Source organism: Melitaea cinxia, chromosome 3 (genome assembly GCF_905220565.1).
Source record: "Melitaea cinxia chromosome 3, ilMelCinx1.1, whole genome shotgun sequence".
In the NCBI taxonomy this organism is placed as follows: domain Eukaryota; kingdom Metazoa; phylum Arthropoda; class Insecta; order Lepidoptera; family Nymphalidae; genus Melitaea; species Melitaea cinxia.
The window spans coordinates 18,993,517-19,020,497 of record NC_059396.1 but is presented as its reverse complement, the minus strand read 5'-3'; the positions used below and the strand labels follow the sequence as shown (position 1 = coordinate 19,020,497).

At 37.2% G+C, this 26,981-nt stretch overlaps 1 protein-coding gene across 1 annotated transcript in view; it reads right to left on the bottom strand.

Annotated features, from left to right (window-relative positions):
* The window catches only part of LOC123668390 (voltage-dependent L-type calcium channel subunit beta-3), a 36,333-nt gene continuing 9,352 nt past the window's right edge, over positions 1-26,981 (bottom strand). Inside the window, exons 2-11 of the mRNA XM_045602123.1 lie at positions 10,308-10,424; positions 9,473-9,592; positions 8,134-8,323; positions 6,781-6,801; positions 5,737-5,962; positions 5,382-5,516; positions 4,409-4,550; positions 3,771-3,938; positions 2,861-2,969; positions 1-293 (exon numbers count right to left, since the gene is read on the bottom strand). Of these exons, the coding sequence (XP_045458079.1) occupies positions 1-293; positions 2,861-2,969; positions 3,771-3,938; positions 4,409-4,550; positions 5,382-5,516; positions 5,737-5,962; positions 6,781-6,801; positions 8,134-8,323; positions 9,473-9,592; positions 10,308-10,424 (1,521 nt within the window). The remainder of the gene's footprint in view (positions 294-2,860; positions 2,970-3,770; positions 3,939-4,408; positions 4,551-5,381; positions 5,517-5,736; positions 5,963-6,780; positions 6,802-8,133; positions 8,324-9,472; positions 9,593-10,307; positions 10,425-26,981) is intronic.

Genomic DNA, 26,981 nt, shown 5'->3' with positions numbered 1-26,981 from the left:
CTACACCGCGTTGAGCGCGCGCCGGGACGCGCCGTACTCGTCGGGCGCGTCCCGCTCGCGCGCGCGCGCGCCCCGCTCGTCCCGCGGCGGGTACGCCTCGCGCGCGTACTCGCGGCCGTACTCCCGCGTGTAGTCGTGGCCGTACGCCTCGCGCTCGTAGGGGTCGTGCGCGTACTCCGACGAGTAGCCCTCGTGGTACTCGCGCGGGTAGTCGCGCGGGTACCGCTGGTAGTGCTCGCGCGGGTAGTACTCCTCCTCCTCCAGGCGCTCCGGTCGCTGGACGCGCGCTCTACCTGTGGCGAGAGGCGGGGTGACTGATTAGTTGGCGGACTCATTAAAACTATGCTACTTTTTCGACAGCCTCTTTCGATTTTTTATTATTATAATGCAAGATTAAATTATATATAGAACGATGCTGTCACTCGAAAGGGGCGTCAAAATGGAGAGGATAAATTCACACGGCACACGGGGTGGGTTCTGTTAGAGTGGACTCTCACTCGGGCACGCACTTACGAAGCCCGCGCTACGAGACAAGAGGGACCTTTCCACAATTGCGCACTTTGCCCGGACACGGCACCACGGCGGAGTCGGGCGTCGGCGGCGTCGCTGCGGAGAAGCAAACCTAATGAAGCCGCTCCCGGAGCTCAAGTCACGGCCGCGGGCTGCCGGCGCTGAGATCTTTGAACTCGCCGTTAACATTGACAATATACTGCTCAGTAAGCAACAAAATATACAACAACGCAAACGTAAATTTGTAGCGATCAAAGATCCAGCGACGTGTTATCGCAAATCAGTAATAATCGTAATGTTCCAACGTTACAAGGAGTTTGCGACGTCGAAAACGAGGATCTGTTAGTAAAAGCGACACCCTGGTTAGCTGAAGCTCACAAATATGGGAGCCTAAAAAATGGTTGCAACCTGAAAGGGCTTCGTCGATGGCTGCACTATAATGGAACTGGTATATATGGTCTTCTGCGAGGCTAATGTGCTTGTCCAGACGCTTGTACTGAAATGAACAGGGCGATGTCAGTGCGGCGTGACGTGGATCGCGGGTAACATACGAGGACACTGGGGTCGGTCTACTGAACTATGAAGCTCTAGGTGCAGTTGCAAAGTATTATAACGTAAATTTTAATGATCTTATGATAACAAAAGATAATATTTTTTTAATGTATGGAATGATGTAATTCTCCAATACAACGAAATCACAAATTAAATAATTAACTAATCTAGTTCGGAATGATTTGATTAAAATGTAACATAGAGATACCAAACAAACATCGATGACAAACTACAACACAGAACTAAGCTCAGTGTAGCTTTATGTGAATAAAGAGAAGATTAATAAAATAAATGAAGTTATTAAAAAGTCATTAATTTAGCGATTTTAATGAGAATAAAGTTGTTCGTAGTTAAACAATAATTTAAAGGTTTAATTTTAATGATTAGATCTATGGCTTAACCACGAACACCTCAACATATAATGAAAGTAATGTTATTTAATAATGATATGAAATTATCTACTGTAAATAAAACATCACTAGTTATTGTACTTGCAGAGTGCCTTGCATGATGTATCATTATTATTTATGTATAGGATTTGGATAGGTTTGTTGCAAATGCTAACATATAAAGGGCGGTAGTGTGTGTAGTAAGTATTAGTATAAAAGTTAGTACCTCTGCCTCTTTCGTAGCTGTAAGAGTCGGATCTCTCGCGGTGTCCTCCGGAGTGTGCAGGGGGTTCAAAATAGGGAAATGATTGGTTAGATAATGATGACGTCTTAGTTTATAGAGATAAAACAACTATTATATTATTATGAACAAGATACATGTGGACAAATGAGTTACTATAATTATGTTGGTTGCAAGCGATGTTAATTTTGATTAGAGTTGAAAAAATGTTAAGAAAGCAGGAGTTTTTGTAACAGTTGAACAGAAATGTTTTAAAGATTTCAAAATATTGCAGACTAAAACATAAGTTTACATTTCATTACTTTTATAATTATAAAGAAGTAAGTCTACAGATATTTGAGAGAGAGAACGCTTATATCCAAGTCTGGAACTTATTTGATGCAATATTAGTTAAGTCAGAGACAGATAGCGAAGTACAGCAAGAAGAAAAGAGAGTTTGACATCATAATGGAGTTGAAATGTATTCAGAAGATTATCGTTAAATATTTAAGCGTTGGCTTTTTAAACATATATTTCTAAGAAGAAAGCTTTACTGAAGTTTTAAGTTCTAGCATACTTAAGTTCACGACATTTATATTTTCACATGTATTATCTGTACCTGAGGTGAACTCAGTCAGCCTTTGGGCTCGGCTCGTGAAACCTAGTCAAATGTTTGTTTTGGTCAAAATAAAACTTCAAATGATATACATATGTACTTTGTTCGGTATGCAAATCATCATTAGATATTGTACTCAAACGAACTCAACTTAGGAAAATACTAATAATTTTAATACTAACATTAAGGACCGCACAGTAAATCCAATTTTAAATACGAAGAGAATAACATCAACATTTATAACTCTCTCTATAAATGGAAGAGGTTTTTACCTAACTGTGGGGCATTCCTTGTGGGTCTCCCCACCGTGCCTCGAAGAGCACGTTAAGCCGTCGGTCCCGATTGTTATCATGTACACCTGATAGCGATCGTTACTCATAGTAGGGAATATATCCGCCAACCCGCATTGGAGCAGCGTGGTGGACTGAGCTCTGATCCTTCTCCTACATGGGGAAAGAAGATGCCCAGTAGTGGGATATTACAGGCTGAAGCGTTGTGGAGCATTCACAGTAGGGTAGTTCTTGACAAAGAAAAGTATTGAAGTAGCCACGTATATGTTAGTGCGCGACTCACCAGGCTGCGCGTGGTGCGCGTGGTGCGCGTGCGGCAGCGGCGCGTGCGGCGCGTGCGGCGCGTGCGCGCTGGGCGCGGGCGGGGGCGGGTGCGTCGCCGCCCAGTACGCCTGCGGGGTTTATATGTGGTGCTATATATAATCTGTGGGACGCACTCCGGCCCGCTGAACCGGCATAGCAGAGACTTTTTTTTATAAAACCAGGTCGCCAAACAAGCGTACGGCTCACCTGATGGTTAGCTATTACCGTAGCTTATAGACGTCTGCAAAACCATAAACATCGCAAACGCGTTGCCGACCCTATCCCCATTTCCCCCCAAGAGCCCAGATTACCTTACTCACCAACAGATACACAGCACTGCTTGAAAGCAGTATTATTTAGCTGTGTTCTTCTATAAAGTCGAGGTACTTCCCCAATCGGACTGCTCCATATTTTCAGCACTTGCTGTGCCCTACCTCAGTTAATAAAAAACCTCAGTTACTAAATGAGGAATGCCGTGAGCCGGGATGTTGGACTTGATATTAGAAGGATGTCTATGGCCATCAGTGAACTGCGATAAGCTGAAGCGTAAGCGTATATTTAGTCTATACTTGAGTTCTCAACAGCCGTGATACAATCATAAAGTCCATAATATTTTTCGATAAAGATCACTGATATAATTTTGTCTACCTACTATTTAATTCTCATTTCCTACATGTAAAATAGGCATATACAATGGGACGTCACATACTAAACCAATTAATCAGTCAATCAACAGAATGGTTAGCAGAAGATATTAAAAGCTTCGACATTTTTTATTCAGATCTGATAGGACAAATTTTAGAAAGGATATACCGAAACATCATAAAAGAACACGCTTAGTAATTCTAATTAAATATTTAGTCGACGAGCTAGTCCAGTTCCGCACCCACCTCCAAGTACTCGGCGATGTGCTCGCAGGCCTCCTCCAGCTGGTTTTCGTCCAGGATGACGTCGAACATCTCCGGCGGGCACTGCGCCAGCTTCTCCGCCGCTACCATCTGTACCGACAGGTTCTTGCTCTGCCCCTTGCCGCGCGACTTTATTAGCCTCTGTAGCACCTGCAAGTGGGACAACTATTAACGACGATTCTTACACGACTATTGGACGTGATTTACTTTAAACTAAATTATTTGTTTGCAAGTTGTGTGCGCATATAATGGAAACTGTTTTTAAGAATATCTTTATATGAAAATGAATGTTTGTCTGAATGTCCTTATAGAATCGTAAACTATGCATTTGATCATGTCATGATCTTCAGCAAAGTGTTATGCATGAGCCCATAAAGGTTCCTGAATTGGTACGACCAAATAAAAAAATATATAAAAAAGCGTAGCAACGCGCGCAGGGTACAGCCAGAATTTCATAAGAATTCTGCATGTTTAAAAAAACAACCAAATGTTACATGGACCACGTTAGCTGATCTTAAAATCAATAAAAAGTTGACAATTGTAAGCTGCATCCGATCATAAAATTACAGTAGAAATTATTTATAATGACCATAAATAATGCCAAAAATTATCTTTTTTACCTTTGGACTAGAAATCTTCAAATAGACGATTGTGGGTGCTAGCGAGGTCTTCGCAAGCTGAGAGGGATGGTTGATGGTGTCGCAGTCCAGCACCACCAGCTGCAGGGTCCTCGCTAAATCGAATATCCTCTCGATTTCCGTCTATCAATATTAAAAATATTTTAAAATATGAAACAATGTATTCTAAATATACCCTAACTAAATATTTCAATGAATAAATGCGGAAAAGCATCCGGAGTTTTTTAGTGCTTTTATATACATATCATCATCCATTACGCGTGCTCTGTGATGATGGGGAATATCGTGAATTTGCACGTTACGAGAGACTTTCTGGAACATGCACTATGTACATGTTTCAGAATTTATGACAGATGTCAACATGCAATGGAGCAGCGTGACATGTTAAGCACTTTTTTTTCTTTCTGGCAAAAGTGGTGCAGTTATGTTGTCCACAATCGTGCCACTTAGTTTAGTTATCAACTGTAGTCAGCTTTGATTGCAAGCAGATAAAATATTTATTGAGCATGCAATTCTTTAAAAAAATGTTTTTGATTTCATGATGTGGTTAGTCGATGTTTAGTGGATAATGTATTTCGTAATATTATCTTCTTGACAAATATATAACTCGTTACCATTTTGTTAATGTGGCAAGTCAAAATTAGTTAATCCGAGGGTGAATAACTTGATAAAATCGATACATGAGAACGTGAGTCAGCCAATAATACTTAATACGATGTCAAGCACAATGTTAGTACAGTTCGTCATTCCCTTTTTTAATGTATGAGCGGTTAAATAGGTAGGTCAAACAGTACCACACCCGAGCACCGAACCTGAACTTCAACCAAGCAATTGGTTCTCGAATTCGTTCTGTCCATAATAGGTTTCTTTGGCGGGTTATTGAGCAAGGATCGCTTCGCCAGTGATATATCCGCCGTCACTCGGGTGATGATGATCCTGGAAAAACGAGAGTGGTGAGTCGAGTACCTGAACTTCCACGAGGCAAGTGGAGCGCGAGTTGGAACGCTCCACGATCGCTCGCTTCGAGGCGTTGTTCAGAAGCGACCGCTTCGCGAGCGATATGTCCGCCATCACACGCGTTATTATTATCCTGAAATAGCAGTTACCGCTCTTAGAGGACACACGAGCGCGCTCGACCCGCCGGCTTCCCTATTCACTATCATAAAATCACACATAAGCCTGATTCACTACACATAAATTTCACTACCTTTAATCATAAACTGACAAATGTGATTCTACTTATAAATATTACGAATTAGTATTGTCGCTGTTGCTAGTCACACAATCATCATAACGCGGAACAAACGAACCTGCCCTCGAACCGTCTCTTGAGAAAGTCGAAGAGGGCCTTCTGCATCATGTCGGTGACCTCGTAGCCCTTGAGCGAAGGGCCCACGAGCACGACGGGGCGCATGGAGGGCACCACGTCGTAGGGCGTGCACGCCTCCTGCTTCTTGAAGAACGGCTTCCGCTTCTCCTTGCCGCCGGGCAGCGCGCCCGCGCCGCGCCCGCGCCCCGCCGAGTCCGAGTCCTCGCCTGGAAAGGATTTCTCCTTGTTACTATTCATTATTGAATATTAAGTTTACTTGAAACGGGAAATTTCGTTGATGTTTCTCTTATTCAAGTAATTCTCTTAATCCATCAGAAATTGCACTATATACACTATCTGGTCCTATATGTTATTTTTGTACTTTTTACTTTATTATTGTTTTTTTTTTTACAACTTTTTTATACATTTAACTCAATAAATTTATCGAGATGATTAAAGTGATAAAGATTCAAATCTAATCAATGGGAACAACATTTTTGGGGATCCGACCGGACAGTAAGGATGCATGCCTTTCGAAAAATGGGAAACAACTGGTACCAACCATTACTAAAAGGATTTGCATTAAATAGAATAACCCAACACCATTATTGTATAAAAAATATATGAAAATACAAATACACTTGACAACATCGACATCCATTAATTTTCAAATACGTACCTGCTGAGTAAAAATTCAATAGAACAAACATTTATTATAACCGGCGATCGTCATATGACTTAGTTAAAAAATCTATTGAAAAATTACTCAATTAAAGTAAATATTAAGAAAATAACAAACTTAATAGACAGTAAATAGATAAAACAATGTTTTTATGCGTTTCGGTAACGAAAAGCATAAACTATCTTAAAAAGGACAGACAGAGCGATGGACATGAAATGGATAGATCGAGGAAAGTATATAAATAAAATAAAAATAATTTAATTAAAAGTTAAGAATGATTCCAATAAAAACAAGGCCAAATTAGATAAAGATTCAGGTGAAAATTGGATACATTTCCTGGTCAATGGATGGATGTGGTCTTACCTCTATCGACGGTAGGGACATCTGAAAATACGTCATACATGAGTGCTAATATCTAGACCGAGGAAATAGACAACTTTCACCGACAGAATGAGTGAATTATGGTTTAGTATGATTATACGATACGAGGCAGTTCCGTACATTCCATTCTCAGAAAAACGTATTATGATTTTGGAATGAGTATTTCAAGGAATGATATTAATTTGGAATATAAGTTCCAGAAGAAATTCAAGTAAGAATAAAGAGTTTATTTCATATAATAATATTTATAATAATTTGTTATTAATGTTTAAGTGATTTAGTACCTTCAAATGATTAAATTATATTAACTTAGCATTAAATTGAAACTGCTTGGTACGTATTTTGTTTTCGATTCGAGATTAAAAAAGTATGTTTTATTAAAATTGAATTATATCAATTTTTAAATTAAAAAAATAATAATAAATAAATAAAACAAACTTTTATTTAATTTCGTATCGAAATCATTGTTTACGAATATAACCGAAAATACAAATAACATTCGTTATAACATTTAATTTTAATCAAAAATAAATAAGTCTTTCTCACTCACGACTCATGTTAGTAAGAAAGACAAGTTGGTATATTAAAAACTCAGCAAATATTACAGTAATCGGTCGAGATTATCATAAGTACAATCGGTTTTTGTGAGAATGTCAACTTTACCATTTTCGATTTTTAATTTTATGAAAAAAAATGTGCATTTTTATCGGAAAAGTATGCTTAAGCGATCAATTATACTAAACTTCCATTCGGATTTTTAGTTGGTAACAAGGATAGTGGAGTGATAAAACATTTTTCTGTAGTTTTTTCATATTTAAAAATTTAGATAATTCTGTGAACCACGAGTTGCAATCCTGAATTCTAACTTGGCTCGATTGAATATATAAGTGAAATTTGTTTATTATATTTTAACAGATAGCTTATGAAAGTAAAGCTGTTTAAATAATATCGTTCTCAGACATTCAAGAAAAGAAGAACACTATTGGTTGCCCTGTGGTAGAAATTTATTTATTTATTTTATATTGAAACCATAATTAATTTAAATTATAAGTTAGAACATTAAACAAAAAAGTATATTTTATTGATTTAATGTATTTTTTTATGCATAATTTCAAAAAAAAATATTTGCATTCTGCACTCTTTCTTTATATAAACTATAAGTTTGAAAAATTTTATACGCTTCACGTATTTATATATAAATTGAACATGAACTAATCCGCCCGAATGGAATTTGCACACAATATATTTAAAAACGTCAAGTAAAGTTGACGGTCGCGATGGCAGTGGCGTGGCGTGGCGTGGCGTGGCGTGGCTCAGTGGCGGCGCGTGACGTACCGGGCGTGGGGGGGGTGCTACCTCGGCTGGGGAGCGGCTGCGGCGGGCCGGCGGACGGCGGGCGCGGGTAGCGGCCGCGCGCCGCCAGCCCCGTGCGCACCGCCTCCAGCTTCACCGGCGACGGGATGAAGCCCACGTCGCAGCCCTCCTTCACGAGCCGTCCGATCCACCAGTTGTTGTCGTACTTCTCCTGCACCGGTAGAACGGGATTACGGGATCATTCGACTTTTGTTTTTTATGTATTGTATATCCTTGGAAGTTTTAGTGACGTAGAAGAAAATATTGCCTAAAATATGGAGCTACTCATAGCTAAATAGCATCCCTTTTAAGCAGTGTTGTATTCCTGTGATAAGGTGACCAGGGGTCCTAGAGAAAGTCCTGGAGGGGGAGGAGAAGTTGAAGGTCCTGGTCTGGGCGTTTGTGCTTTGTATTGTGTGTGTGTTTCCGGACTCCAGACAAAGCAGAAAATCTTACTTGAGACCATTGAGTGTGAGGTGTATATTTATTTATAAGGTGTAGTAGTCTTGTGAGTTTTAATGAGGTAGAGGCACAGCAGGAAATAGCACAGCCGAACTGTGAAAGTACCTTAATCTTGCAGAAAGATGATCACAGTCAAATCAAATTATTCTCAAGTAGTGTATTCCTGTGACAAGTAAGGTCGAACCAGAGCTCGAAGGAGGATATGGGATAGTATTAGCAACGCACTTCAATGCTTGTGGTCTTCCAGGCGTCTATAAGCTATGGTTTCTTTATGGTTTTTATAAAGTGATACAATAGTGAGCATAAATCAATGGTTGTTGATTCCAAACATCACAATGGAGCAGTGTGGACAATTTAGCTTAATAAACAGAAGCCAAGTAAAAGATTCGTGATCTGTTACAGCACATTGCGGGGGTCAAAACCATCCCAGGATGGCATGCAGGATCAGTTTTGATAACGAAAATCACTTCAGCCTATCGCAGTCATCTGCTGGACATAAGCCTCCACAAGTTTGCGCCAAAAATGGCGTAAACTCATGTGTGTTACCTATAGTCATCACACTAGGCACGCGGGTTGGTGACCGCAGAACTGGCTTTGTCGCACCGAAGACGCTGCCACCCCTCTTCGGCCTGTGTATTTCAAAGCCAGCAGTTTGATGGTTATCCCGCCATCGGTCGGCTGTTTAAGTTCCAAGGTGGTAGTGTAACTGTGTTATCCCTTAGTCGCCTCTTATGACACCAACAGAAAGAGAGGGGGTGGCTATATTCTTTACTGCCGTAACCACACGGCGTAAAAATGACTCAGCCAATTATGCGAAAGTTATATGTCGTGTCTCTATAAAATAAATGAATAGAATTACCTTGATGTGAAGGTAGTCGCGCACCTCGAACGAGATGGCGCTGCCGTGCACCGGCGAGTCATCGTCCAGCGTGCCATCGTACGCGACATTCGTGCGCACTGCGAAAGCCACTGGCTTCGTCTGGAATTATTCACATCAATCACATTATTAGTCTGTCTAATTTCATTTTATATAAAACTTTATTTTCTCTCGTGGTGTCATACGCATGGATTATGGTTTTGATTGTTTCGTTTTTTGTCCCCGTTATTATAGTCTATGACACATAGTGATAATGAGCATTCTCCGTACTTCCATTTGATTTTCGCTAATATCACTAAATCTAATTTATCTTTTCTCAACTAAAACCGGTTAAGGACATGTAAGGGTTTCCGATTTTTCTTTTCTTTTTATAAAATACTTACTTTTTTCGGATAATTTTCATTTCAATACATAAGTATATTTAAATTATTAAATTTCCATTTTGTATACTATTATGCCCAAAGATAGAGAGAAACTATATACCTATACACATATATGTAGTATAGATATCGTTTTCTAGCGATCAGAGCGCTGTTTGTACATCTTTATTTATGGTTTTTGAAGTAAAATTTTTTTACGCTCGCTTGACTTGGGGAGTAAGCTGGTGAATGCGTGACGAGAGCCTTACGAAAGTATGATCGGGCGAGGCGAAAGGAAGTCAAGAAGGAGATATAAGTTAGTGAAGATAGAAAGAGAGGGTTACGTTTCGTAAGTTTTACTTCAGTCGTGTGGTCTAAAGCGCACTCGTTTTATTTTTCTTATTAGTAAGTCAAAATTACTATATTTCAGTATAGATTGTTACTTAGGAGATACACACCCGAGCCTTGTCGAGTTGTATGAGAGCCAGCGACTCTTTCTCGCGGCGCGAAGCCTCTTTATCTTCGTCGAGCGACAGTTCCGAGGATGGCTGCGAGTAGTTTGAATCCGCCGAGCCCTGAAATCATCAAAAATACTTTATTAAAAATTTAAATATGTATAACAAGGGACAAACCTTATGGCAAACTTGCTGTTAGCATACTATCGACAGGACACATCTTATAAGTATACATTGTTTTAAAGTGCAGTAAAACTGGGAGGTCATTCGACGATAACTTACTAAATTATTCCAAGTACCAGTTCCAGAATTCATAAATGTGTTTCCGGCTTAAGGGAATAATGAAGAGTAGGTGGGAAGTAGGGATGATGATGGAAGAAAAATTATACATTGGGTTGAGGTTCTCATTTATGTATGTTTCCTTAATCATCTTACAAAATATAATTATAACAATTTAGATTAAGACAAGACTAAAGATGTAACTTAAGAAGTTAATATAAGAAAGATAGGACAAGGGTAAAGAAGAGATGTCTTCAGTTTCTTACCTATAGCACAACGGCCTAAATGGGTTTTCTTGCAAATTTTCTACAAATAAGTGGTACTGCCCTAATAGAATTTGTCAGACGAAATTCGTGACAAGCTACATTTTGACACCCTACTTTTGTTGCGTACATAATATAACTTACAATTATTATTTATTTATTTTGTAATAAACGAAATTATGATTATAATAATATAAATTAAATTTACTTAATAAAACTTTTCTGTAATACTATTACAATTATATTTATACAGCTAGCTTTTTAAATGTCATAAAGTCACCACTGTATTTAAGTTCAAACAATTATCCATTTCCAAACGAAAAACACGTTTCTATTACACCCCCGCCTATTATGGTATATTAAATACAGCCTAGTAATGTTATTAGAGTAATTTACATCAGATAGCGGCGCCGGTCACGTAACCAAAGGGCCCTTTTATTGAAGTCCGCGTTTAAGCGATGGTTAAAGAAACAGGTCAAACATGAAACTAAGTTAATATTCATATTTTTCTATAATAAAAGCGTAAATAAGTTTTAAGTTTGGAAATGTATTGTGTAGAATTAAAGTAGTGCTAGATTACCAATGGAATTTTGTTTAATCGTAGTCCACTGCTGGACATAGGCCTTCATAAGTTCGTGCCAAAAATGGCATGAACTCTGTTTTGCCCATAGTCACCACGCTGGGCAGGCGGGTTGGTGACTGCAGGGCTGGCTTTATGGCACTGAAGACGCTTATTATCAATCATATTACGTAATATTTCAGTTCCCGTGGCGTGTATTTTCAAATTGTCGACTTATATAATAAAAAAACAATCTAGAACTTCTTTTTTCAATTAGTCTTCAAGAACACTAAAGCTTTGAATCGTCCATTTTCTAAATTATTGGGTAAAGTTAATGTGAAGTCACCGTTTCGTAAAGCAGATTTTGCAAAGAAGAATCGGCGCGCAACTCCACAGCAAGGATATCACGTACACTTTTTAACCGCCTTCCAAAAAAGGAGGAGGTTCTCAATTCGACTGTATTTTTTTTTTTTTAATGTATGTTACATCAGAACTTTTGACCGGGTAGGCCGATTTCGACAAATTTTGTTTTAATCGAAAGGTGGTGTGTGCCAATTGGTCCCATTTAAATTTATTTGAAATCTAACAACTACTTTTCGAGTTATATCCAATAATGCGTTTTTACTTGACGCTTTTTTCGTCGACCTACGTTGTATTATACCGCATAACTTTCTACTGGATGTACCGATTTTGATAATTCATTTTTTGTTGGAAAGAAGATATCCCTAGTTTAGTACCGTGATAAGGAAACCAAAATCTGATGATAGGATCCCAGAGAAATCGAGGGAAACTCTCGAAAATCCGCAATAACTTTTTACTGGGTTTACCGAATTTCATAATTTTTAATTTAATCGAAAGCTGATGTTTATAATGTGGTCACATATAAATTTTATCGAGATCTGATAACTACTTTTTGAGTAATCTTTGATAACGCGTAGTTGCTTGACTATTTTTTCGTCGATCTGCGTTGTATTACTTGTCGATGTAATTGAAGTCGGTTTTTTTTTCGTTTGCGAGCAAACACAATTATTGTTTATTAAATTGTCGTTGCTGTACTCCCGGTCCTACAATGTCGCGCTAAATTATGTTGCATAAAATACTCGTCGTACTACATCATACATAAATGTATCATAAAAAAGAAGGTAGTTCTCAAATCGACTGTTTTTATTTTATGTATGTTAACCTCAGAACTTTTGACTGTGTGGACCGATTTCGATCATTTTATTTTTAATTGAAAGGTGTTGCGTGTAAATTTAATTGAGATCTAACAAGTACTTATCGGGTTATATCTAATAATGCGTATTTACTTGACTATTTTTCGGCCGACTTACGTTGCATTATATCGCATAACTTTTCACCGGGTATACCGATTTAGTGATTCTTATTTGAATCGAAAGCTGAGTGCATAGTGCGAGTTTTATTCACAGAAATATGACAGAAACGCGTTATACCTACGTGAAGATTATTCTGTATGGGAATTTAAACAGTGCAGCCTAGATGATAAAGAATAGTATACGATACAATCGATACAGAGTCATCTAGAGGCAAACGCCAGAACTAGGTTGAAATCCCGAATTTCCCATACAAAATGAAGTTAAAATTTACGCCCGTTATTACGACCGGATTAAACAAAACACGAACTAGGCACTCTGATGTTTGTATTGTGGTTCCGTTTAAATTTCATTGAGATCTGATGGAAGATTTTTTAGTAATCTTTGATAACGCGTATTTACTTGTTTTTTTTTTCGTCTACTTACGTTTTATTAGTTGTCGATGTAATTGAAGTTGGTATTTTTTTCATTTGCGAGCAAACACAATTATGTCGGATAAATTACATTCCGAATAGAATTGTTATATGGATTGTTTATTGTTCGGTAACAACACGGATATTGACCGCTTACTTCCAACTTTACTTCTGGATATTGTTTTGTAATGTTTATGCGAATTTCGCTCATATGAAACAACTTTTTTATACTTACTTATTTTACCGTGGTTTATTAAGTTTTTTAGATACGCGACATTTCGGATACTTGGACAAACATGGTCACGGGAGGACTGTCCTGAAAGTCCTGAAAAGTTGTTTCATTATTTACTTCTGGATTTAGATAAGTATGCAATGAACAACTTGGTTACTTTTACAATTTGGTCATTTTTGTTTTTGAACTGAACAAAACTATTTTCTATTTGCGACCTCTGAACGGTGCGCAAAGCGATCTCGACTTTGTCGCCGAGCGCTCAATGTCCTACATAATTATACAGAAGCGTTAAAAAATTCGATCTGTTAAATTAAAATTCGAACTAATCAATCGATCTGATTTAATCGAAATACATAGGTATTATTGGACCGAATATTTGAAATAAGATAATATATTTTCTGGCTTTCAGTATTAATTGGGTATAAATATATATGTATTAGTAGACATAAACATTTAAAGCAAGTAATACATGCACATGAAATTAAAACAACAAGCGATTATGACAATTAAATATAAAGGAGTTTTTAGTTGTTACGTTATCCGTCACGCAAACATACATTTTATTTCTGTGACGACACGACATCGTCGCAAATATTGACATCATGATGAAAACTTTAGTGAAAACTACTACTATTATTTACTATTCCGTAATTTTTTTTTTAAATTTGATATAATAAAATACAGTATAATTTACACAATAAAATTGATTGATAACCGAATAATAATAAGTACTTAGTAGTATTATAAATTGTAGTAGAAAAAAACTGTTAATTTCAAAATTGTACCAACAATAAAAACATTAAAAATGTTCCTTACCAGCGGCTTGTAGTTTTTCATTGGTCGTATTCGTCGTGACTTGGTGACTGCATGCAATGCGAAACACAGACAAACAAACAATAAATCAGACAGACATGCTTGTAATAGGTGAAATTAAACATCTGCAATCATAAATGAACATTCATAAATAACATGCTTTAAAAATCATGCAATAAAAATAAAAAATAAAACAGATGAATATATTAATTAATTGTTATAAAAATAAATAAATTAATATATAAAAAATAAAAAATATTTAAAATTAATATAAAGTTTAACTGTAAAATTGTGAACAACTGCTTTCTGCCATAGTTGCAAACTTACTTCAATCACTAGGTTCGCGTGTTTTAAGTTCACATTTTTACTTTTGATAATGTTCGGTTACATATCTAACAAAGTTTAAAAAAAAAACAATTCCTACATCTACCACTTCTAAAATAAAAAAGCAGAACTACTGCGTGCAAAGCAACCCAAGCAAAAGTATGAAACGAGAACCTTTATCAGGATTTTCTTTAGAACTCTCTTCAGCACTCAATTGCGTGTACCCATTAAACATTTTAATTCTACCAATACTCGTTAACACTAGTCACTAATTGGTACTTTATACATAAGACGCAATTATATCACACTGTGACGTAAAAAGTTTTTAATCTGTGACGACAAAGTGTGTAGAGTAACTATTTATACGCGTTCTGTGACAGAATTTGCGTAAGATTTACAATTAGTGTGCAAACTCGCTGCCACAGATTATGTTCAAATAATTATTCTGTGAGGTGACAACGTTAGTCATACGGTTATTTGGTCAACGGTAGTCGAAATAAAAATTTAAATATAATCAGCTACGCTGGGAGATAAGTGTGTAAATATAATTAGTGTGTGTAATCCGAATTTGATCGTTTGTTTCTTGGTAAAATATCGTGCGGAATTTTCTCACTAAACGCGGTGGTTCCAACGCGACGGTCCTAACGACTGTGGGAACACACACTCCATGTATTGAACCCATGACGCAATCTCCCATTATTGGCTACAATTTCTGTATATTCACCATTACTTTACAAAAGTCTATATGGACTTATAGTATAAGATAGATAACATTATTTTATTCAACCTAGAATAATAATTATTACAGATAAATAATATTATAAATGACGTTTGCGTGGCAAGAAAGCTGACAGTATTTCCCTTTGTATCGCAATCCCCTTTTTCTACGAAAAAAATTTACCAACTCGTCATCAAGGATTTGAGTTATGAATTAAAGTATATGTTAGTTATCCGTTAATAATATTTTTTTTTTTACTTTTTTTTTTATATTTTAAACGAAACATAAAACTGTATTTAACGTATGATTGTATTTTTAGTTTTTTTATTATTGAATATAGAACAATTATAACGAATGGAATTGTTTCAACCGCTGTCACTGTCTCTGACTGTCATAATTGAAATTAGCGGTTAAATACAGAGACAAACTATTGATACAATTCACAGAGAAATTCTATATTTGAAATTTTTAATAAATAATAATAAATGTAAGATTAACGAACATAAAAGCTCAAACAACTAAACAGCTCGGAAGGCCTCGTCGGGACGGATCGAAGCCGTGACGTCACTCTCGTTTATCGAGCCTTCCAGCCCTGCATATGTTGTTACTACATCCTTATTATGAATTACTAGTTATTTCCCACATTTTTATTTATAGCTCGCACAGGATGTATCTTTTGAAATATTTTACATTTATATAATATATACATATATTTGTTTACGTAGGTAGTCAAAAAATATACCGTTCATTTGAATTCGAAATTTATTATCAGTATTTACTTATTTACATACCATTATATATTACATACATTCGTCGCATATATACCAAAAGTTAAATTTAAAATTTAAAAAATTAATATAAAAGATATTTATAAAAACAAGCTTTTATTTCAACGCGAAATATAATAGTCGACACATTTTGTCGAACCGAATTTTGCTGAACAATTTTATTTATCATATAAATCTAAATAAGATTAAAATTAGTAGGATAGTATGGAGTATATCGTCGTTATTAATTTAATATAATCGATTGTATCGACAAGTAAAGCAATCACCCAACACTATTATTCTAGTTTGAGATATGAACATACAAATAGCGATCTATTTCAATCGACAACATATATTCTCAAGTGGAAACGATTTATAGCACAAATGCATTTGATGTTCCTCTAACTAATATCTATGTGCTCACTGATAGCGCCAAAAATACATTATAGTACCTGGCCATGCGCCTGATGGACTTAAGATATGGAAGCTCCTTGGGATTATTACTTCCTCAAATATTATTTTTTATGTTTTGCTTTTTTTATGTGAATAAAACTATAGATCTGCCAAGTCTCAATTAAGTCTTTTATGTTTTTATTTCTGAAATAAATCTATACTAATATTATAAAGCTGAAAAGTTAACAAACAAACATGTTTGTTTAAATTACTGGTTCAAATTGAAAAATTATTGTTGTGTTCGATAATACTGGCCCATTTACCGAGGAAGTCTATAGACCCGTTATACTCAAACTGCGGCCCGCGGGCCACATGCGGCCCGCCGGGCTCTCGTTGTTGGCCCACCTGAAGTTACCAATTTATTGTAAACCAATTTAAATTTTGTGTCCACTAGATAACGGGCGTTCGGATCAAAAATTTGAGACGATACAAATTGTAATTACTCTGAGTTGTTCGATGAGTTCATTGATTTTAAAAACGACACTAATCTTGAAGTTTTGTTTAAAGAAAAAAAGGGAAAAATAGAGAATATGTAGAATTTTTGAGTACCAAAAGTATAAAAACGTCCAAAGATGTGCCCAAATCCTACTAACATTTTTTGGATCTACGTATGTGTGCGAATCGTCTTTTTCAAAAATGAAATACACAGGAGGACGTTTATAGAAACAAACTTACAGACTCTCATCAGAAGGAAGATGTAATAAGGATAGCATGTAGCGCTAAACCAGCCCTTAAAAAGTTTTAAAAGGTGTTCATAAATACAAAAATTGCATTAAAATACGTAAAAATCTATATAATCGTATAATCTCTTTTCATTAATAAACTAACTACATTATTAACTTGGAATTTCGTTTTAATTGAAACCTAAATAGTTTTTGCTTGCGGCCCGCGACACCATGACTGAAACGTGTTTGTGGCCCCTATAAAAAAATGGTTGAGTACGGCTGCTATAGACTGAATTTTTCTTCAAATTAACGAGTGTGAAGCCGCTGGGCACAGTTAGTATTTAATAAAAAGACTACGATATTTTAATTTTACGTAAACTAATAAGAATGATAACAAAGAAATTTCGTAAGTAAATAAATTAATACTTTTGCTTCGAATATAATTCATATTTGCTTTTTTATGCTCATCAAATACCTACATTCGCTTTATGTGCTCTGTGGATCGAATGAGAATCGAAATTGTGATTTCCGGCAGCTTTCGTCAACAGGATACCAAAACAGATCCCGATGTTTAATTTGTAATTGTAAGAGAAGAATCCACCACGCTACTCCATTGCGGATCGGCGGAGATATTTCCTACTACGCGTATATGATAACAACCGGGACGACAACTTAACGTGCTCTCCGGGGCAGGGTGGGGAGACCCACAAGGACTAACAACCAGACCGGAAATAAATATTTGTATAAACACAAATATCCATCCGGAGCGGGAATCGAACCCGCGACCGTCATCTTCTTGGCTCTTCATTGGAATCTTTATGGCTTACTAATTAATTTATATATTAGTTTAATATCATTAAATATGCTGATACCCGAAATACAGGCTATGCCTAGTTCGGTTACAGATGCTAATCTCATTACTTCTGATATTGTTGTCACATTATCATTGTAATATAGTTCTAAGTTTGTGAAATAAAGATATTATATTATATTATATATTACTGACTCGGCAAACGCCGTTTTGCCGCTAAACGCTATTTAAAAATAGGGGTTGGTGGTAGAAGGGTGAAAATTTAGGGTTGTATATATTTTTCAACGCCAAATCATAATAAAATAAAAAATAAATAATTTATCTACAAATTAAAACAAAATTGGGGTGGACTACCCTTAACATTTAGGGGGATGAAAAATAGATGTTGTTCGATTATCAGACCTACCCAATATGCGCACAAAATTTCATGAGAATCGGTCAGGCCGTTTCGGACAAACATCGCGACACGAGAATGTTATACCTACCTACCTATATTAGATTATTAAATTGTGAGCATATTGGGTCATACGAACTCGAGGGTCAATATGACGAAGCGTGAAAGGGGAACTGGTAAGTGATATTGATAATGTTATTTTTTAATTAACAATGCGGGTTATGACAAAATTGTTCTATTTATAATTAGCAGAATAATATGATACAGAGAGTTTGCTTGTCTGAACGTCTGTTTATGTTCTCTCTAGGTATATAACTGTTGTTAGTACAATTGTAATGTACCTACTGATTATATTAAACTCTCGAAATGAATGTTACTTGTATTTCGGAATATCGAACAACTTTAGGTCATAAAAGTGTAGTAACACATAATAATAACGGCATTAAATATAAATCAAACATCGGCAAATGTTGATGATCGTTACTCATGGTAGGGAATATATTCGCCAACCCGCATTGGAGCAGCGTGGATTAAGCTCTGATCCTTCTTCTACATGGGGAAAGAGGCATATGCCCAGTAGTGGGATATTACAGGCTGAAGCGAAGCGACAAATATTAGTTAAAAATATCGTAACAAAATATTTTAATAATCACAGACACGTGTTGATGATACAGACAAGTATTTCAAAGCATGATATCGATTGTTAAATATATGAAGTTATTAGGTTTTTAGAAATGTCAAGACATTCAGTATGTCAACGAAATAAATGTCAACGCCCATATTTTCATAATCGCTTTACACTTAACGTCTACCAAGTAGAATGAGAATCGTATGTGGGGATCATACATACAACACAATCACAAACACCTAAACCACAACAAAATATTTATAAAGCCACGCAGCTCCGTCTAAGAAGCAAAAGCTAGAAACTCCACGTGTATATTGACTAATAGCTTTCAACTCGCGGCTTTATCCGCGTGGATAGCATAAGAATTTTTTTTTTGATTGTTTTATATTTAGGTACTCCGTTTTTATGATGTTCGTATACTTTTCGATATAAATAAAATTAACTTAAACAATAGTTAAATGATTTCATTTGCGTTCTCTTATAACTGACTGCAAAAAGGCGGAGGTTCTAAATTCAAATGTGTTTCTTTTATACTTATTACCTCATAACCTTGTGATGCGTGGACCGATTTCGATTATTCAGTTTTATAATTAAAAGGTGGTGTCATGTGGTCCCATTTAAATTAACGTAGATAAATAGTCAAATAAATACGCAATATTGGAAATAATTTAGAAACCGCAACCGATCTCGTTCAATTTTAAATCAGACCACACGACAAGCACCAGTTTTCGAATTATAAAATTATCAAATAAACGGTGCACAGAGTAAAAAGTAATGAGACATTAAAAAAAATACTGTCAAATTGAGAACATTCCATTTTTTAAGTCAGTTAAATTAAACAGCGAAATTAACTTAATTATATAATATATATTACTAATACTAATAGTTACTAATACTATAAAGCTGAAAAGTTTATTTGTTTAAACGCGTATTGAAATTGTACGCGGTTCGAATTGAAAGATTCTTTTTGTATTGTATAGCTCAATAGCAAGGCTATAGGATATTTTTTCTTCAAAATAAAGCGTGTGAAACGGCGGCGTACAGCTACTTAGAAATATAGCCAATAACATTACGTAGAACAATAATCGAGCTTGGCTACGTCACAGAAATATTAAGCTAAGCTATCGATCGTTTTGAATTTTTTCGATGTACACGTAGTATTCGTTGCTGTTTCAATTGTAACGAACTAGTTCTACAGGGTATCACTCACGAAGTAATTTAATAACACGTGTCTTTCTTTGAAGTTCTACATGAAGCTTAAATAATTATAGGATGGGAGGAGGACGCTGTTTTTCGCTGTTTTGTAATAACGGAAATTTCGAGGGATGGTAAAAAATGATACGATTGCTTTATGTTCAATTATTATTGTTTTTCGTAATTTGAGTATACTGGCCTTGCTGACATGTAAAGCTATGTGTCTCATGGATTATGTTCAAATTATAGCACACAGTTTGTGGTTATACGAGTTCTTTTCTTTTAACCATCTTTAAAAAACCTTGCAAAATACTAGTCCGTACTGACTAGCCCGTCGGCACAGTTTGTAGTGGCCCTGCTTTCCTACTGAATCTGGGTGTGATATTTGTATTTATATATGTATTATTTCTATGTATTTTTATCAAGAAAAAAAGAATTATTTAGCTATAAAAATAGACTGTTACCTATAATACAAGTATTAAGAAAAGATTTATTAAAAAAATATCATAAAATCCCTAATTAAGTTAAATTTTTGAGAGAAACTCCATTTGTATTTTTTATGCCACAAAAGGTTGACGACAACCCTCGAGACTGCTATGAACATCACTGAACATCACTTCATGATGTTGCAACATTTTTTTACAGTATTCCATAACAAGACTCACATTCACAGAAGCACTCCTCATTAGAACTGTAGTAAAGGTTTTCATGGAACTTTTAATTTATTTTTATCGGTAAACAAACAAAATCAATAGTACAGTCATAAACAACATAACACTAAAACACATTTCAAACAAGATTCCACTGATAATTATGACAATAATAGTGGTTGCAAAACAATTTGGGGCAAAATAATAAAAAATTTAGGAAAATATAGTGTTAGCATAATACCGATTATTTTAATACGTTTCGTGACGTCTTGCAACAGTGTTAATAAAAATAGTTCCCTACCCGCTAATACGTTTTGTAACGTCATGCAACAACGTCAATAAAAGCAGTCCCTACCCGTTCAGAGGGCTCTTTTGCTTCTCGGCTTTCGGAACGATAGGTCGTTGTTTCATGACGAGTGCGTTGATCATTTTTATATTCAAAGTAATGGTTGTTTGCTTGTTAATTTAAATTGTAATTCTCGGTCATTATTTTTAAATTAAGTTAGTGCTTAAGGTTAATTTTTGTGATAATTGTTATATTTGTAAAAATGAGTAATAAATAGAAGTTAAGTGTTCGGTTTTCTGTCTTTTTTTTTTATAAATAAGTTTGTTTCTCCTAAAATCAGAAGTGGGATTGTTCCTTACGACACCACTTCATAAGCAAACAGCCGTTAATTTGAAATCGTCATGCCGCGTTCACGATCGTGCGGTTCGTGTTCACATAGTCGATCAGGCAAGACTCCTAGCCGTGAAAATAGGCAGTCCCACGGTAAATCTATAAGGAACGAACAAACGCGCAATAGGCCGTCACGGGTTAATCGCCGTCGTCATAGATCGCGAAGTGAATCTGACGATGAAAGGTTATCTCAGGTGTGTGCAATCGTCGCGAGTGGGCGCCGTGTCAACTTACTGAACGTTCCCTGCGACCACGCAGGCTGTGTTCGGAGAATCGCGAACGGTTATCACGCAGTAGCAGTGAGTATTCGTTACTTTGGGTAGATCTCGTTCGCGCAGATGTAGTAGTTCGATTACGATTTACGATAGATGCGATTATGACTCGTCTGTCTACTATCGAACAATCGACAGTCAACTCATCACGAAATTCATTGCTTAAACCAAGCCGCAGAGTTATTATGTCTCCAATTTTGATCCGGCTGTGCACGATTTTGGAGTGTGGAAGTAAATAGAACGAAGTGAATTAATAATTGGGACGATTTAGTGCTTTCTTGCCGATTCTTCTCTGCAGAATCTACATTCCGAATCGGCGGTAGCTTCACTTTTACAAAAATAATAATTTATTTTTAAAGTTTTAATTTGTAAAATGACGATTTGAAAGTGATCTTGGAGCCTATTTGAATAAAGCTATTTTTGATTTTGATTTTATCGCGAATCACTAATTGTTTTAAGGGCGATGCCAAAATTTGATTAAACGAATGGACCAGTAATGATCGTTCGTCGTTCAATTTCTGTCGCGAGTTTAGGTCGTGTGGGTAGTTGTTTACGGGATGAAGCGCAGTCGTGGTTAAATGATTGTGTGATGCAGGATAGAACGTGAAGCAGCTTTAAGTCGAGTATCTTTTTAGAAACAGGTAGAATATCTTGGTTGATTAATTTACCAAGGTCAGGTGAGGCCGAGCTTTAGTAAAATTGAAGCACTTATTCAGTCACCGAAGCTTACCGTCGCAAGACAGGTTAGCCAATTGCTAGATCTTACAAGCTATATCCGTCATTATATTGCGTCCTATTCAACCAAAACTGCTTGTATTGCCAAATTATTAAGAAACAGCGAATCTTTGCTGTAGAGGACCTTGTCTTTGTGATTAAAATCTAGCAAGCACTTACAGTGTGCTTAGCGCACTCCCGCATAACCGATACGAGTTGAGGTTGCTGGCAGGCTCCTATGATAAGAAGATATAAGCTGCCTCTGAACACATGATTCAGTGGCTCTGTGAGTGGACGCCGGACACGTGCTTCGTATTCTTCGATAGCGGTTGGTATACACCGCCATGGTAGCAGTACGGGTAAGCAAACGTGGAGCCTCTGCTATCATTATCATTACAGCCTATACAGTCCACTGCTGGACATGGGCCTCCACAAGTTTGCGCCAAACGTGGCGTGAACTTGTGTGTTTTGCCCGTGGTCGCCACGCTGGAGAGGCGGTGTCGTGGCCGCGGGGCTGGCTTTGTCACGCCGGGGGCGCTGCTACCCATCTTCGGCCTGTGTATTTCGGGGCCAGCGGTTGGATGGTTGTCCCGCCACCGGTCGGCTTTTTGGGTTCCATGGTGGTGGCGGAACTGTGTTGTCCCTTGGTCGCCTCTTACGACACCCACGGGAAGAGAGGGGGTGGCTATGTTCCTTATATTTTTCATGAATTAGCAAGCTAACCAATTGCCGTATTTTACAGCAATGTACATGAATAGTGTGGTATGTGAGATGCCTTTACGTGTGGTCACGCGTGTCGGCGTAGTCATGCGTTCAGTGGCTCCGTATATGGGTGCGGCGTGGTGCGGAGCTGTACGCGTGCGATGGCACCTGCCGTTGCTGGCTCGACGTGACAAAATGACCGTTTTGTTATTTGAGACAAGCGTAATACTGCCTCTGTCTGCTTTCTGTGATGGGTATTGCGTAATACTGCCTCTGCCCAAGGGATATCGCGTAATACTGCCTCTGTCCCTGGTCACATCGTGGGTATCGCGTAATACTGCCTCTGCCCGTAAGGTACAGTAAATGTTGTGTGATGGGTATTGCGTAATACAGCCTCTGCCCAAGGGATATCGCGTAATACTGCCTCTGTCCCTGGATCACATCGTGGGTATCGCGTAATACTGCCTCTGCCCGTAAGATAAAGTAAATGTTGTGTGATGGGTATTGCGTAATACAGCCTCTGCCCAAGGGATATCGCGTAATACTGCCTCTGTCCCTGGATCACCTGATGGATATCGCGTAATACTGCCTCTGTCCGTTGATTACATAGTGGATATCGCGTAATACTGCCTCTGTCCCTGGATCACATAGTGGATATCGCGTAATACTGCCTCTGTCCCTGGATCACCTGATGGATATCGCGTAATACTGCCTCTGTCCGTTGATTACATAGTGGATATCGCGTAATACTGCCTCTGTCCCTGGATCACATCGTGGGTATCGCGTAATACTGCCTCTGCCCGTAAGATAAAGTAAATGTTGTGTCATGGGTATTGCGTAATACAGCCTCTGCCTAAGGGATATCGCGTAATACTGCCTCTGACCCTGGATCACCTGATGGATATCGCGTAATACTGCCTCTGTCCGTTGATTACATAGTGGATATCGCGTAATACTGCCTCTGTCCCTGGATCACATAGTGGATATCGCGTAATACTGCCTCTGTCCCTGGATCATAATGGATATTGCGTAATACTGCCTCTGTCCGTTGATCACATAGTAGGTATCGTGTAATGCTGCCACTGTCCGTTGATCACATAAGTCTGCTACAGACGATGAATGTGACAATGCTCAGCTTGGGCCTTCGACGGCTCCCGCTACTGTTTCCCCAGGAGTTCTCCCTGGAGACGGCGAGCTCGAGTCCTTATCAGCGTCCACCGACGGCGTTCGTGGTGAAAATGTGCACCGGGGACGGCGCACGGTCAGGAGAGGCCGTGTTAGCATAATACCGATTATTTTAATACGTTTCGTGACGTCTTGCAACAGTGTTAATAAAAATAGTTCCCTACCCGCTAATACGTTTTGTAACGTCATTCAACAACGTCAATAAAAGCAGTCCCTACCCGTTCAGAGGGCTCTTTTGCTTCTCGGCTTTCGGAACGATAGGTCGTTGTTTCATGACGAGTGCGTTGATCATTTTTATATTCAAAGTAATGGTTGCTTGCTTGGTTAATTTAAATTGTAATTCTCGGTCATTATTTTTAAATTAAGTTAGTGCTTAAGGTTAATTTTTGTGATAATTGTTATATTTGTAAAAATGAGTAATAACTAGAAGTTAAGTGTTCGGTTTTCTGTCTTTTTTTTTTAATAAATAAGTTTGTTTCTCCTAAAAATAGATTATACAAAATACAAAACAATACAATAAACAAATTATAATTATTAGTTATTGAGCAGCTAAAATATCCCACCTTATATTTGATACATCCTACATGTGACACGTATAATAATTATTCTAGCGCTGCGTAAATGTAAATTATTTCTGTGTGATTCACTGTTAAATTATTATTCTTGCTTTCAAAAGTTGCAATTAGAAGTATCTGATTGATAAAATGGTGTTTGATAGTTTAAAAAAAATATTAAATTATATTTCTTGTATATGTACATTTTCATGCGTCTGATAACTTTATCCGAAACCGGAAAATTTTATTTCGGAAATGGTCAGAAAGATATTTTTTTAAAATAAGTTTGTATATCATGACACTCGATCTTAATTGAATCTTAAAATGTGACAGCGTGTCTTAAATCCAACAACATACAATTTAAAATCATCGCACCAATGTCACGTGAGTGCCACATAAATCTGAGATCAGTTTATTATTGTCCGACATTCATACCGCCATTTCTGTCCGACACTAAAGCTCTGGGTCTAGCCTCATACTGAACCTTTTGTGTTCAACGAATCTATGACGTGAATAATAATTCACTGGTAAATTCTTTATTTAGACTTAAGGAAGCAAAATCTGGTATTCATTTGCTATTTTCAGCGTCTGTTATGAAAATACTAGTTTCTCTGTAACAATATTCCACGAAAACGCACACAACAATGAGTAACGCTGGATTTTGCTCGACCACGGTTCAGCCTGTACGATCTCATGTAACCCGCCCATCAAATATAATCGATCCCATCACCATGTAAGAGAAGGATTGCATCCTAATCCACCACGCTGCTCCACTGCGCGTTGGCGGATATATTCTCTACTACGAGTAACTATCGTTAAAAGGTATTTATGATAACAAACAGTACCGACAACTTCAGTGTAGTAAAGCTTAGCGCGCTCTACTAAGCATGGTTGGTAGACCCACAAAGACAGACGCCCGAACCGGAAAGAAATATTTGTATGAATACAAATATATATATCTCGAGCGGGAAGTAAATACGCAATCCGTCGATGTTTGGGCGTAAACACGGCGCATACACGGCGCACGCACCGCTACACCAGAGCGGTTGATGAATACTTTTTATCCCATAAAGAGCAGCCTTATACCTTTTTATGATATTTTTAACCGACTTCCAAAAAAGGAGGAGGTTCTCTTAATGTATGTTACATCAGAACTTTTGACCGGGTAGACCGATTTCGACAAATTTTGTTTTAATCGAAAGGTGGTGTGTGCCGATTGGTCCCATTTAAATTTATTTGAGATCTAACAACTACTTTTCGAGTTATATCTAATAATGCGTTTTTACTTGACGCTTTTTTCGTCGACCGACGTTGTATTATACCGCATAACTTTCTACTGGATATACTGATTTTGATAATTCTTTTTTTGTTGAAATGGGGATATCCCTAGTTTGGTACCATGATAAGGAAACCAGGATCTGATGATGGGATCCTAGAGAAATCGAGGGAAACTTTCGAAAATCCGCAATAACTTTTTACTGGTTGTACCGATTTTGATAATTAGTATTCGTTAGGTTGGGTTAGTATTCGTTACTTTGGGTAGATCTCGTTCGCGCAGATGTAGTAGTTCGATTACGATTTACGATAGATGCGATTATGACTCGTCTGTCTACTATCGAACAATCGACAGTCAACTCATCACGAAATTCATTGCTTAAACCAAGCCGCAGAGTTATTATGTCTCCAATTTTGATCCGGCTGTGCACGATTTTGGAGTGTGGAAGTAAATAGAACGAAGTGAATTAATAATTGGGACGATTTAGTGCTTTCTTGCCGATTCTTCTCTGCAGAATCTACATTCCGAATCGGCGGTAGCTTCACTTTTACAAAAATAATAATTTATTTTTAAAGTTTTAATTTGTAAAATGACGATTTGAAAGTGATCTTGGAGCCTATTTGAATAAAGCTATTTTTGATTTTGATTTTATCGCGAATCACTAATTGTTTTAAGGGCGATGCCAAAATTTGATTAAACGAATGGACCAGTAATGATCGTTCGTCGTTCAATTTCTGTCGCGAGTTTAGGTCGTGTGGGTAGTTGTTTACGGGATGAAGCGCAGTCGTGGTTAAATGATTGTGT